Source organism: Micromonas pusilla (genome assembly GCF_000151265.4).
Source record: "Micromonas pusilla CCMP1545 genomic scaffold MICPUCscaffold_8, whole genome shotgun sequence".
Classification (NCBI taxonomy): Eukaryota; Viridiplantae; Chlorophyta; class Mamiellophyceae; order Mamiellales; family Mamiellaceae; genus Micromonas; species Micromonas pusilla.
Window position 1 is genome coordinate 1025301 of NW_003315889.1, and position 10113 is coordinate 1035413.

A 10113-nucleotide genomic window follows, 5' to 3' on the forward strand; every position below is an offset into this window, starting at 1 on the left:
TCACAACATCGACGCCTCCGTCTCGACCTCGCGCACCCCCGGCGGCAGCGTCCCCCGCCTCGCGCCGCCGATGATCTCCCCCGCGACGGCGCCGACGTCGACGCTCCGCCGCCCGCGCGGCTTCCCCGCGCTCCAGTCGCCGTAGTCGAGCGCGAGCTGCCCTAAGAACCACGGCATGACCGCGCCCAGGCACCAGGATAACAGCCCGTTGAGGCGATCGCCGCCCGCGGCCGCGAACGGGCCCTCCGTGAACGTCCCGGCGACGTCGATCTGGCACTTGATCGCCTCCGCGCCGCCGCCGCCGCCGCCGCCGCCGCCGCTCGAGCTCGGGGACGGCACCGCGGATATCCGATTCCGCATCTTCAAGTCTCGCAGGGAAGCGTTCATGCTCGCGATGATCGCGTTCGGCGGCGTGCCTCTCCTCGCCGCCTTCGCGTCGTTCATCACCGCGCCCTCTAAGATCTGATCGCACCCGTTCGTCGTGGGGACGATGCGCAGCACGCCCACGGGCTCCACCTCTAAGAATAAGATCTTCTGAACGCCCGCGCGCACCGTGAACGCGCCGTCGCCCGTCGGTCGAACGTTGTCCGCGTCCAGGACGTTGTACTCCTCCGCGGGGAGGCGGACGTAGTCGAGGAGGGAGCGGCCTTGTGGGGTGGCGGCGGTGAGCGCGGGGTCGATGTCCGCGGTGAACGCGCGCGAGACGTCGAGGCGGCTGCCGATGCCGCCGACGGACGACGACGGCGGTCTCGGCGCGACGTCCGCGTAGGTGAGGGCCGCGTCGTCGTCGTCGTCGTCGTCCGCGGCGGCGGCTTTCGCGGTGGCACGGGAGGCGCGGAGCGCGCGGAGGGCGCGGCGGCGGGAGGGAGGCGCGCGCCGCCGCGCGGCGGCGGCGAGGTTGGACGCGCAGCGCGCGCTCATCGGTATGACCCGCGCGCGCGTCGTCGCGAACACAGCTGGACGACATCAGGAAGGATTAAGTTTCGTCGGACGAGTCGCCAGTCGCGATGGCGCCGCCGGCGGACGGCGCGAACGCGTCGTTCGACGGCCCTTCGTATCACATCCCGCAGCGAACGTTAGACCTGAGATGCGACAGCGCGTACTTCCGCGTCCGGATGTGCGTCGCCGTCCTCCCCGCGCGTCGTTCGATCGACCGACCGTCCGTCCGTCCGCGGCCGTCGCGAATCCGAGAGAACGCCCGCGCGAATCTGAGCTCGCCGTCGTCGTCCCTCCTCCACCTCTCCCCCTCTCTCCTACTCGAATCGCAGGGAGCTATCCGGCGAGAGCGCCGCGGAGACGTCGTCGAGGCAGACGTTCCAGACCGCGGTGACGCACGCGCTCGTCCGCGCGCACGGCGTCGTCGGCGGGGCGATACCCATCGAGCATCTCGGCTTCTTCGCGCCCGCGGCGGCGGCGACCGCGACCGCGACGACGACGTCGGGCGGGGAGGGAATCATCAAGTGCCACGTGGACGACGTGGACGTCCTCCGGAGCTCGCTGTCGCTGCTCACGGAGACGCACGAAGGGAGGGGGTGCAGGTTGATCGTCGTCGACGTCGCGGAGACGCTCACGCGGATAGCGAAGCCGACGACGAGTAGGACGGCGTTCGACGCGGGGTGACGACGGCGGCGGGGGCGAGGAGGAGCGTAGCGAAGTAGGTGAACGTGCGTAGTATTTCATTCGTTCGTTCGTTCGTTCGTTCGTTCGTTCGTTCGTCGTCTCGTCCGTGTTCACGCCTCGTCGGTCAGCGCGACCCCGAGTCGTCGAAGTGCGTCACATCCGGACGCACGGCCTAACTTCGCGGCGGCGCGGTACCACCTGATCGCCGTCTGCGTGTTTTTTTCCACGCCGCAGCCCTTTTCGTAGAGCCATCCGCGATAGAACATGCCTTTCCCGTCACCCATTTCTGCCGCTCTTTGCCATAGTTCTACGACTTCTTCACGGCTTCTTCCTAGTTCATTATTGTACCTCACGTAGAGATGACCGAGTTTGATCATGGCTCCGGCGTGACCCTTCTCCACCGCTTTGCGGTAAAACTCGCACGCCTCTTTTAAGTTGTCTGGCTCACGCTCGCGTGACTTTATGTCTCCCATCATGCACAAGGCGTCCGCATTTCCCTGTTCGGCAGCCCTTTCGTACCAGTAGCGCCAGTACTTGAACGCCTCTCTGTACCCTCTGTACGTCGACTTCTCTATGTGCGGCTGAAGGAGCTCAGACACCCCGCAGTCCGGCAAAGACGCGTCCGCCTTCTCCGCGTCCTTGAACACCTTGCTCACGGCGGCGAGCGCGACGCGATCTTTCGGGAGGGGGAGGTGGGAGAAGATCGCGCACGCGATGTTACCGTCGATCTTCGTCGGGTGCAGCTCTAGCACGGTCTCCAGCCGCGTCTTCGTCGCTTCCAGCTCCGCGGCGAGCTTCGCTCGTTTCGCCTCGGAGCCCGAGAACTCCCTCCTCGTCCTCGAGAGCTCCGCGTCTTTCTCCGCGAGCGCCTCGCGAGACGCCTTCAGCGCGATCGCGAGCTCGTCGGCGACGGAAACCGAGACCATCCGGCGTGGGAGGACGAAACGCGGCGCGCGGCGTGGGAGGCGCGCGCGGGGAAGAAGTGGCCAGTGGCGCGCGTCTTCGCTGGTGTCGTCCTCGGACGGTTCAAACGCCAGTCAAACGCGCGAGCTGATTTTGATCGCCGCGCACCGATCAAAGCGATTTTTTCACCGACGTCGGTTTCAATCCACCCTGCACTCCGCATCGACCGCTCGCAGCCAATCACGTGCGTTCTGAGTGGCAGCGGGTGAGGTCGAGCGACGGAGCGAAGAAGCGCTCTCCGCGCGCGACGACGCGCATTCATACCGCACCCTAGACATCAAAATGGCTGCCCTCACCGTGTCCACCGCGGCGCTCGCGCCCGTCGTCGCTCGCGCCAGCGTCTCCCGCCGGTGCGTTCCTCGCCGCGCGCCTCGCGCGCGTCGTTTTCCGGCACCGCGCGCGAGCGACGGGAAACAAATCGCTCGCAGAGTCTCTCCCCGCTCTCGGGACGGATCGCGGGCGAGACGCGCGGACGGACCGGCGCCGATCGCGCCGGCGCCGACCGTCGCCCGTCGCCCTCCTCGATGCGATCGACGCCGCGCGCACTCGCGCGAATCGATCGCATCGAGCGCGACGACGTCCGCGCCGCCGGACGCGTCGCGTCCGCGCGCGCGCGCGTCGCCTCGCGTTTCGCGGCGTTCCAGGGTCTAAATGGATAAACCACGCCCGCGACGTCGCGCCGCGGTCGATCCGCGCGCGCTCGCTCGCTCCGATCGAACGCTGACGCGTCATTCCCCGCGCCGTCCTCCTCCTCGCAGCTCCGCCAAGGCGGTCCGCGCGACCGGCCTCAACAAGTCCGCGTCCCCCGCGTTCAGGTGCGCCGCGATCGTAGCTCGCTCGTCGCCCTCGCTCGTCGCCCCCCTCGAGCGCACAGCTGGCATCATCGATCGTTTGCAGCGCCGGCGGGCAACCGCGCGCGACCTCGGCCTGACGACTTACCTCCCTCCCTCTCCCTCGGATCCCTCTCATCCTACGTAACAGCTCCGCGTCCGCGACCGCCCCGCGCGTCGTCGCGAAGCGCGGCGAGGCGCAGGCGACGAACGCGCTCCCGCTCGCGGAGATCGCCGCCGTCGGTCCGGAGATCGCGGAGGTTGCCACGACGTGCTTCGCCATCACGCTCGTCGGGCTCGCGATCGGGTTCGTCCTCCTCCGCGTGGAAGCCGCGGTCGCGGGCGAGGAGTAAATCGATCGTCGGCACGGTCTTCGGTCTTCGCATGAGAGAGGGATGCGAAACTATGTGGTGGTGGGTTTGGTCGAGGCGCGGTCGAGACGCGGGGGAGAGGCGCGGCCGCGGGTGATCCGATTCGACGAGAGTCCGCAAATATTTGTTCGTCAGCCGGCGTCGTCGGAATGAAATCGATTCGTATTCTTCAACGAACTCGAACGCGCCCGTCTTCTAGTAGCTCTCGCGCGGAGACGAAGATAGACTATCACAATAAACCCCTAGACCCGCCGAACGACGCGAAGTAGTCCGCGACGCTCGCGAACGGCGCGTACGTCGCGACGTCCAACGCGAAGAGACACATCCACGCCGCCGACGGCCGCAACAAAAACCATCTCCGGTACCCGTCGTCGTCGATCACCTTCCTCGCCCTCAAACTCGCGCCGAGCGTGCTCCAGTTCAACAGCCACACGAGACCGACGAGCGAGTGGCACCACACGGTCACGAGCCCGGGCCGCGAGGACGCGAGCGCGGCGAGGCCGTCGCCGCCGGACGCGATCACGCTCGCCGCCGGGAACACCTGCGCGGGTGGGTCGGCGCGGAGTCGTGAGGCGTCGGAAGCGGAGTCGAAAGGCGTCATAGGGTCGAGCGTTGAAACCGAGGGGTGATGGGCGGAGAGAAACGAACGCACGCCGGGAGAGAAAGTCCTTAAGGAATGAAGTTCACAACGCGTCCGCGGTCGTATGGGGACCAGTGTGAGATAGAACGCGCCTGCGCGCCGAAGAGCCACGCGCCGACGAGAATCAGCGCCGCGCTTCGCTTGTCGTCCTTCGTGCCGAACAACACGTACGCCGACGTCAGCGTCTGCCACGCGAACGGCGCCAGCGCGAGCTGCCACGCGTGCGCGTCGACGAACGACAGCCACTCGCCGCCCGGGCCGATCCGAATCGCTTGCCACGTCAGCACCAGCTGGAAGAGCGCCGACCGCGCGGAGAGCTCGACTTTCCGCCAGCCGCGCGCGCGGCCGAGCGGGAGCCCGGTCGCGGCGCAGACGCCCGCGATCGCGAGCGACGCGATCGCGAGACCCCACCACTCCGGGGCGCCGCCCGTGGCGTGCAGCGCGTCGTAGACCGCGGCGGACGCGAGTTCGTGCGAGGACGAGAGGGACGAGAGCGCGTCGAGATCGCGCTTCGCCCACGCGGCGACGAGTCCGAATCCGAGCGCGGTGAACGCCGCGCCGGAGACGCCGTGCGCGTGGTACGCGTCCGCTTTGGTCCACATCCGACGCCACGCCTCCGTTGGGGTCATCGCGCGCTCGACGTACGTCACCGAGGGAGGAGGCGGGCGGGTCGAGGCGGCGTCGTCCGAGGACGCGGAGGACGCGACGACGCGCCATCCATCCACGTGGGGACGACGACGACGGTCGCGGTCTCGCCGAGGACGAAGCCGGTGGGCCTCGCGCGCGGGGGGACGCGCGTTGGGGCGCGCGGACGACGCGCGCGCGGGACGCGCCGCGCGCGGAGGCGCGCGACGCGACGGCGCGGAGACGGACGCCGCGACGGGTCCGAGCGCGAGCGACATCGTGCGCGACGGCGCGCTCGGATATGGCTGACGCGGAGGAGGAGATCAGGAAACGACATTCGCGCGTTCGCTGGAAGAGACGACTCACGACGACGACGCGACGCGCGAGGAGAAAATAAAATCTCCGCATTGCCTCGCGCGCGCCGCCCACCCACCGTCGCGATGGCGGCGTCCGCGACGCACTCGCCGTTCGTGCCCACCCCGCTGGCGCCGCCGGATGATCCGATGACGACGGAGCGCCTCCACCTCCTCAGGGAGCGCCTCGGGCAGGTCTCCGCGTTCACGGTGCGTCGAGTGAAATTATTCCCCCCCCCCCCAAATGCCATTTCGCCGCGCCTCCTTCCGCGCGCGACCTGACGTCGTCGTCCCCTCCCTCGTCGCGACAGGAGCACGTGAAGGAGTCGATCTCGCCCGAGAGGCTCGCGCGCGCGGCCGCGACCGGCGGCTCGCTGCCCCCGAGCGCGGCGTCGTCGCCGACGTGGCGCGAGTTCGGAGGAGGAGGAGGAGGAGGAGGAGATCCGTCTCTCGGCGGCTCGCGTTGGGGCGACTCCCCGGCGTACTCGCGACGGCCGGAGGAGCGCCTGAACCAGCCGTCGTTCGCGGGGATGACGACGAGCGCCGCGCACGAATCCCCCGCGACGTTCGCGCGCGACGGCGCCGCGAGCCACGGCGGCGACGCGAGGCGATCGCTCGCGGACGAGCTCCGAGGATTGCGCGGAGGGGGGAAGTCGGACGCGACGCCGGGACTCGCGAGGCCGGCGTCCGCGCCCGACGTCGGGGACCCGGCGCGGTACCCGTCCGCGAGGGACGCGATCGACGCGGCGATCGCGCACGCGAGAGCCGCGCGCGCGGAGTTCGGGACGGGGACGGGGACGGGGACGGGGTTCGGGTTCGGCGGCGGCGGCGGGAGTTTCCCGTCGACGCCCGCGACGGGAATGCCTCCGCTCGCGCCGGCGCCGCCGTCGTCGTCGCGGTTCTACGTCCCGACGTCGATCGCGTCCGACCCAGAGCTGATGCGGCTGCAAGCGGAGCAAGAGTCGCGGATGCGCGAGGCGCAGGTGATGTCCACGGTGACGTCGGTGCAAGAGCGATGCGCGTTGAAGCGAGAGCTCGAAGACGCCGACGAGCGCAACGTCGCGTTAACGAGAGAGCTCGAACGACTGAAGCGCCACTGCGACGCGCTCGAGAGCGCGCGGAAGAGCGAGGAGCGCCGCCGCCACGAGATCGCGGAGCACCTGCGGCGGGTCACGTCGGACGCGATGCGGCTCGCGGAGGAGATGCGAGCGCGGAGCCGGTCGACCGGCGACGGCGACGGCGACGACGTCGACGACGCGGCGGCGGCGGCGGCGACGGTGCTCGAGGGCGTGGCCGCGGCGCTGAGCACGACCGGCGGCGACTCCGGCGGGTCCACGGCCGCGATGCGCCGCGCGGCGGTCGAGGCGCGGATGTACTCGCCGAGCCCGCTGAAGCGAAAGATGCAGAGGGAGGTGAGGGTGTCGGACGCCATCGCCGACGCGGCGGCGGCGGTGCGGACGCGCGGCGGGGAGTTGAGGTGCGTTCTATACACTGGTCCCCATACGATCGCGTTGGCGAGGTGGACGCCGATCCTTAAGGACTTTTCCCGGCGTGTCTCTCCGCCCACCCCTCGCTTTCAATACCCGCCCTCGGCGCCTTTCAACTCCACCTGACGCCTTTGAACTCCACCCCGACAATCGCTTGTATGGAACGACCCTGACAGAGGCGCGGTGGATGCCATCTTAGCTCGCGCGAAGTGCGGCGAGGGGGACGCCGCGCGGTTGCGGGAGAGGCTGCGGGAGGTGACGAAGGCGGCGGACACGCTCGCGGTCGCGGCGATGTTCGGGGAGGAGGAGAGAGCGCGAAGAGCGTAGAGCGCCGACGGATGTCGAACAGATTCGCGTCCGCGTTTGATTCCGCCAGTCCGGCTCGCGCGTCGTCCGCGTCATCCGCGTCCGCTCGCTTTCCCACCATCGCCGCGGACGTCGTCACTTCGTCGCGCGCGCTCGCGAAGCCTCGCGCGGCGCGGCGCCGGTCCCGACTCGGCTCGCGACCGATCGAGCGCGGCGCGTCGTCGTCCGAGGCGCGCGCTCGTCGTCGTCGTCGTCGTCGTCCGTCGAGCGACGCGACGCGACGCGCCGGGGGAGAGGACGCCGGGGGAGATCGAGATCTCAGGTGCGTTCTATACACTGGTCCCCATACGACCGCGTTCGCGTGGTGAACGCCGATCCTTCAGGACTTTTCCCGGCGTGTCTCTGCGCCCAGCCCTCGCTTTCAATCCCCGACCGCGACGCCTTTCAACTCCACCTGACGCCTTTGAACTCCACCCCGACATTCGCTTGTATAGAACGCCCCTCATCAAATCTCGCGCGATGGACGACGCGGAGACGACGCCTTCTCTCCCCGCGGAGGAGGCGCCTCCTCCCGCTCCCGCTCCCGCTCCCGAGCGCGAGCACGAGCGCGCGTGGTGCCACGACTGCCGCGCGCGCTTCGACGCGACGCCGGAGTTCTTGGACCAGCGCGACCCGTCCTGCCCCGCGTGCGGCGGGCCGTTCGTCGAGGTGTTGGACCCGGACGACGACGACGACGACGGCGACGACGACGCGCCCTCGACCACGACGACGACCTCGACGACGACGACGACGAGCGGCGCGGGCGCGGCCGTGCACATCACCCTCGACGAGAACGCCAACTCGGAGGACATCATGCGCGCGACGCGGCAGATCATCGAGCACCTCAGCGCGAGCCCGACGCTCACCGTGGGCAACGGCGGCGGGAACGGCGGGAACGGCGGTAACGGCGGGAACGGCGGGAACGGCGGCGTCGCCGCGACGATGAGCATCCAGGTCGACGGCGTCCCGATGACGGACGCGACCGGCGGCTTCGGCGGCTTCGGCGGCTTCGGCGGATCGTTCCGAGGCGCGGGCGGGGGCCTCGCCGGGCTCGCGGGCGCGTTCTCCGGGTTCGACGCCGCGGGATTCCCAGACGTGAACCTGGCCGAGTTGGACACGCGGTCGTTCCACGCGCCGACGTGTCCGACGTTCGTCGCGAACTTGCCCTCGGAGGTGATGGACGGGGTGGTAGATAAAGACAACGACGACGCGAAATGTCCGGTGTGCCTCGTGGACATCGAGATCGGGACGACGTGTAAGCGGCTGCCGTGCGGGCACCGGTTCCACGACCGATGCATACGCACGTGGCTCGCGAGCAAGCGGTCGTGCCCGGTGTGTCGCGCGGAGCTGCCCGCGGCGCCGAGCGGGGACGGGACCGGCGGCGGCGCGAGGGCCGCGTCCGGGTACGGGTTCGACGGCTCCGCGATATAGGTACAGCAGTAGTCCATTTAGCCGCGCGATAGAAAGAAGAAGGAAGACGAGAATAGAGGAGAGTTTTTTTCGTGCGCCGCGCCTCGTCGTTCGTTCGTTTTACAACGTCAGTCGACCAGACCAAACTCCCCGCCGACGTCCTCGTCCTCCTCCGCCGACCGACGCGCGTCGCACCCCCCACCTAAGGTTAGCTACAACCCAGAAACGCATCGCGAAGAGCCGTTTACTTCTTCGCCGCCTGGAGCTTGAGCACCTTCTTCACGATCTTTTGCTCCTCCACGAGAAACGCGCGCACGACGCGTTCGCGCACCGCGCCGCCGGAGAGGACGCCGCCGTACGCCCGGCTCACGGACTTCTTGTTCTTCGCCATGTGCTTGTTGCTGTACTTCTGCTTCGCGACGCGAGGAATCTGGCGCGCGATGGAGTGGGGAGAGCGTGGGGCGCGGTGGGAGGTCAGAATAGAATGATGACGCGTGAGGTGGCTGGCTCGCGCGAGAGACGGATGGACGGACGCCGCGGGCGGTCGGAGCGCGCGCGCGTCGCGTCGCGGGCGTCGCGCGCGCGAAAGCGCTACGCCGGACGCGTGGTCGAGCGCGGCGCGCGATGCGGGGGCGAACGCGACGTCGATCCCCGCGACCGCGCGCGTTCGCCGGCGCGCGCGATCGTCGCTGGACCCTAGCCGGAACCCTAAAAACACGCGCGATGCCGGGCGCGCGGACGCACCCCGTGAATGCGGCCGTGGTCGCCGGACGGAGTCTGAGGACCCTTCGTCTTCTTCTTCACGTACTGGATCCCGAGCTGACCGCCGGGGAGGCGGAGCTTGCGAATCTTGTTCGACTTGGTCGCATAGCAATGCCTGCGAGCGCGGAGGAAGGAGGGCGCGGGGGCGTCAGCGAGAAGTAGACGCGAGCGAAGATGGCTGCTGCCGAGGAGGAAACATCCGGACGACGCGGCGACGGAAACGCCGCGCCGCGACGCGCGCGCTGCGACGCGGAGAGGAACGACGCGGGGATGGGCGCGACGCTCACCTGCGCTTGTAGGTGATACGCTGCACCATCGTGCTAGATGTGCGCGACTAAGAGGGCGGGCGCTCGCGACCGTCGCGCTCGAAGAGCGATTTTCCCGTCGCGGTCGACGCGAAAAAAACTACTCGTACTCGACCGCGCGTACTCCGTAGTATGCGTTTTCGGTCACATGCAAAAAAGTTGAGACTAATTGCCCACACATCGAGCGAACGCCCGAGCACCGCGAAATTGGAAAAGCTGTTCGGGCGCGAGCTTCCGGGAGTCCCAAGTCGATCCTAAAACAGTCTAAAATAAAGCTCTCCGTTCTCGTGCACCCTCCTCTCGCGCCTGGAAACGCGCGCAGGCCTGCCCCGTGGTCTCTAGAGTCGCCGACGCGCCCGAGCGCATGCACAGGCGGCGGCGGCGGGCGGCGAGACCAGGGGGG

The 10113-nt window shown here is 69.0% G+C and overlaps 8 protein-coding genes across 8 annotated transcripts; 4 read left to right on the top strand and 4 right to left on the bottom strand.

Annotated features, from left to right (window-relative positions):
* Positions 1 to 921, bottom strand: MICPUCDRAFT_41081 (uncharacterized protein; the record flags this gene model as incomplete). Its single annotated transcript, XM_003060747.1, has 1 exon — positions 1 to 921. The coding sequence occupies one exon, from the start codon at positions 919 to 921 to the stop codon at positions 1 to 3; it is 921 nt and encodes a 306-aa protein (XP_003060793.1).
* Positions 922 to 1007: 86 nt separating this feature from the next.
* Positions 1008 to 1620, top strand: MICPUCDRAFT_60359 (uncharacterized protein; the record flags this gene model as incomplete). The annotated part of the gene is made up of 2 exons (XM_003060437.1): positions 1008 to 1117; positions 1269 to 1620. The coding sequence occupies 2 exons, from the start codon at positions 1008 to 1010 to the stop codon at positions 1618 to 1620; spliced, it is 462 nt and encodes a 153-aa protein (XP_003060483.1).
* Positions 1621 to 1730: 110 nt separating this feature from the next.
* MICPUCDRAFT_60360 (uncharacterized protein) lies at positions 1731 to 2546 on the bottom strand (the record flags this gene model as incomplete). The annotated part of the gene is made up of 1 exon (XM_003060748.1): positions 1731 to 2546. One exon carries the CDS (start codon positions 2544 to 2546, stop codon positions 1731 to 1733), a length of 816 nt encoding a protein of 271 aa, XP_003060794.1.
* A 315-nt stretch (positions 2547 to 2861) lies between these two features.
* On the top strand, positions 2862 to 3960 carry PETM (cytochrome b6/f complex subunit PetM). The gene is made up of 3 exons (XM_003060438.1): positions 2862 to 2933; positions 3342 to 3398; positions 3565 to 3960. The coding sequence occupies exons 1-3, from the start codon at positions 2866 to 2868 to the stop codon at positions 3764 to 3766; spliced, it is 327 nt and encodes a 108-aa protein (XP_003060484.1). The 5' UTR covers positions 2862 to 2865; the 3' UTR covers positions 3767 to 3960.
* Positions 3928 to 5456, bottom strand: MICPUCDRAFT_69274 (uncharacterized protein; the record flags this gene model as incomplete). Its single annotated transcript, XM_003060749.1, has 2 exons — positions 3928 to 4325; positions 4517 to 5456. 2 exons carry the CDS (start codon positions 5454 to 5456, stop codon positions 4027 to 4029), a joined length of 1239 nt encoding a protein of 412 aa, XP_003060795.1. The 3' UTR covers positions 3928 to 4026.
* Positions 5457 to 5488: 32 nt separating this feature from the next.
* Positions 5489 to 7014, top strand: MICPUCDRAFT_60364 (uncharacterized protein; the record flags this gene model as incomplete). Its single annotated transcript, XM_003060439.1, has 2 exons — positions 5489 to 5611; positions 5713 to 7014. 2 exons carry the CDS (start codon positions 5489 to 5491, stop codon positions 7012 to 7014), a joined length of 1425 nt encoding a protein of 474 aa, XP_003060485.1.
* Positions 7015 to 7713: 699 nt separating this feature from the next.
* On the top strand, positions 7714 to 8727 carry MICPUCDRAFT_60365 (uncharacterized protein; the record flags this gene model as incomplete). The annotated part of the gene is made up of 1 exon (XM_003060440.1): positions 7714 to 8727. One exon carries the CDS (start codon positions 7714 to 7716, stop codon positions 8662 to 8664), a length of 951 nt encoding a protein of 316 aa, XP_003060486.1. The 3' UTR covers positions 8665 to 8727.
* A 184-nt stretch (positions 8728 to 8911) lies between these two features.
* Positions 8912 to 9525, bottom strand: MICPUCDRAFT_9155 (uncharacterized protein; the record flags this gene model as incomplete). Its single annotated transcript, XM_003060750.1, has 2 exons — positions 8912 to 9073; positions 9388 to 9525. Coding segments are annotated over 2 exons (300 nt in total), but the record flags the coding sequence as incomplete, so codon positions are not given.
* Positions 9526 to 10113: the final 588 nt, after the last annotated feature.

Coding starts and splice junctions, on each gene's coding strand:
- PETM (XM_003060438.1), top strand. CDS start 2,866: ATGGCTGCCCTCACCGTGTCCACCGCGGCGCTCGCGCCCGTCGTCGCT. Junction 2,934..3,341: donor CGCGCCAGCGTCTCCCGCCG/GTGCGTTCCTCG, acceptor TCCTCCTCGCAG/CTCCGCCAAGGCGGTCCGCG. Junction 3,399..3,564: donor TCCGCGTCCCCCGCGTTCAG/GTGCGCCGCGAT, acceptor CCTACGTAACAG/CTCCGCGTCCGCGACCGCCC.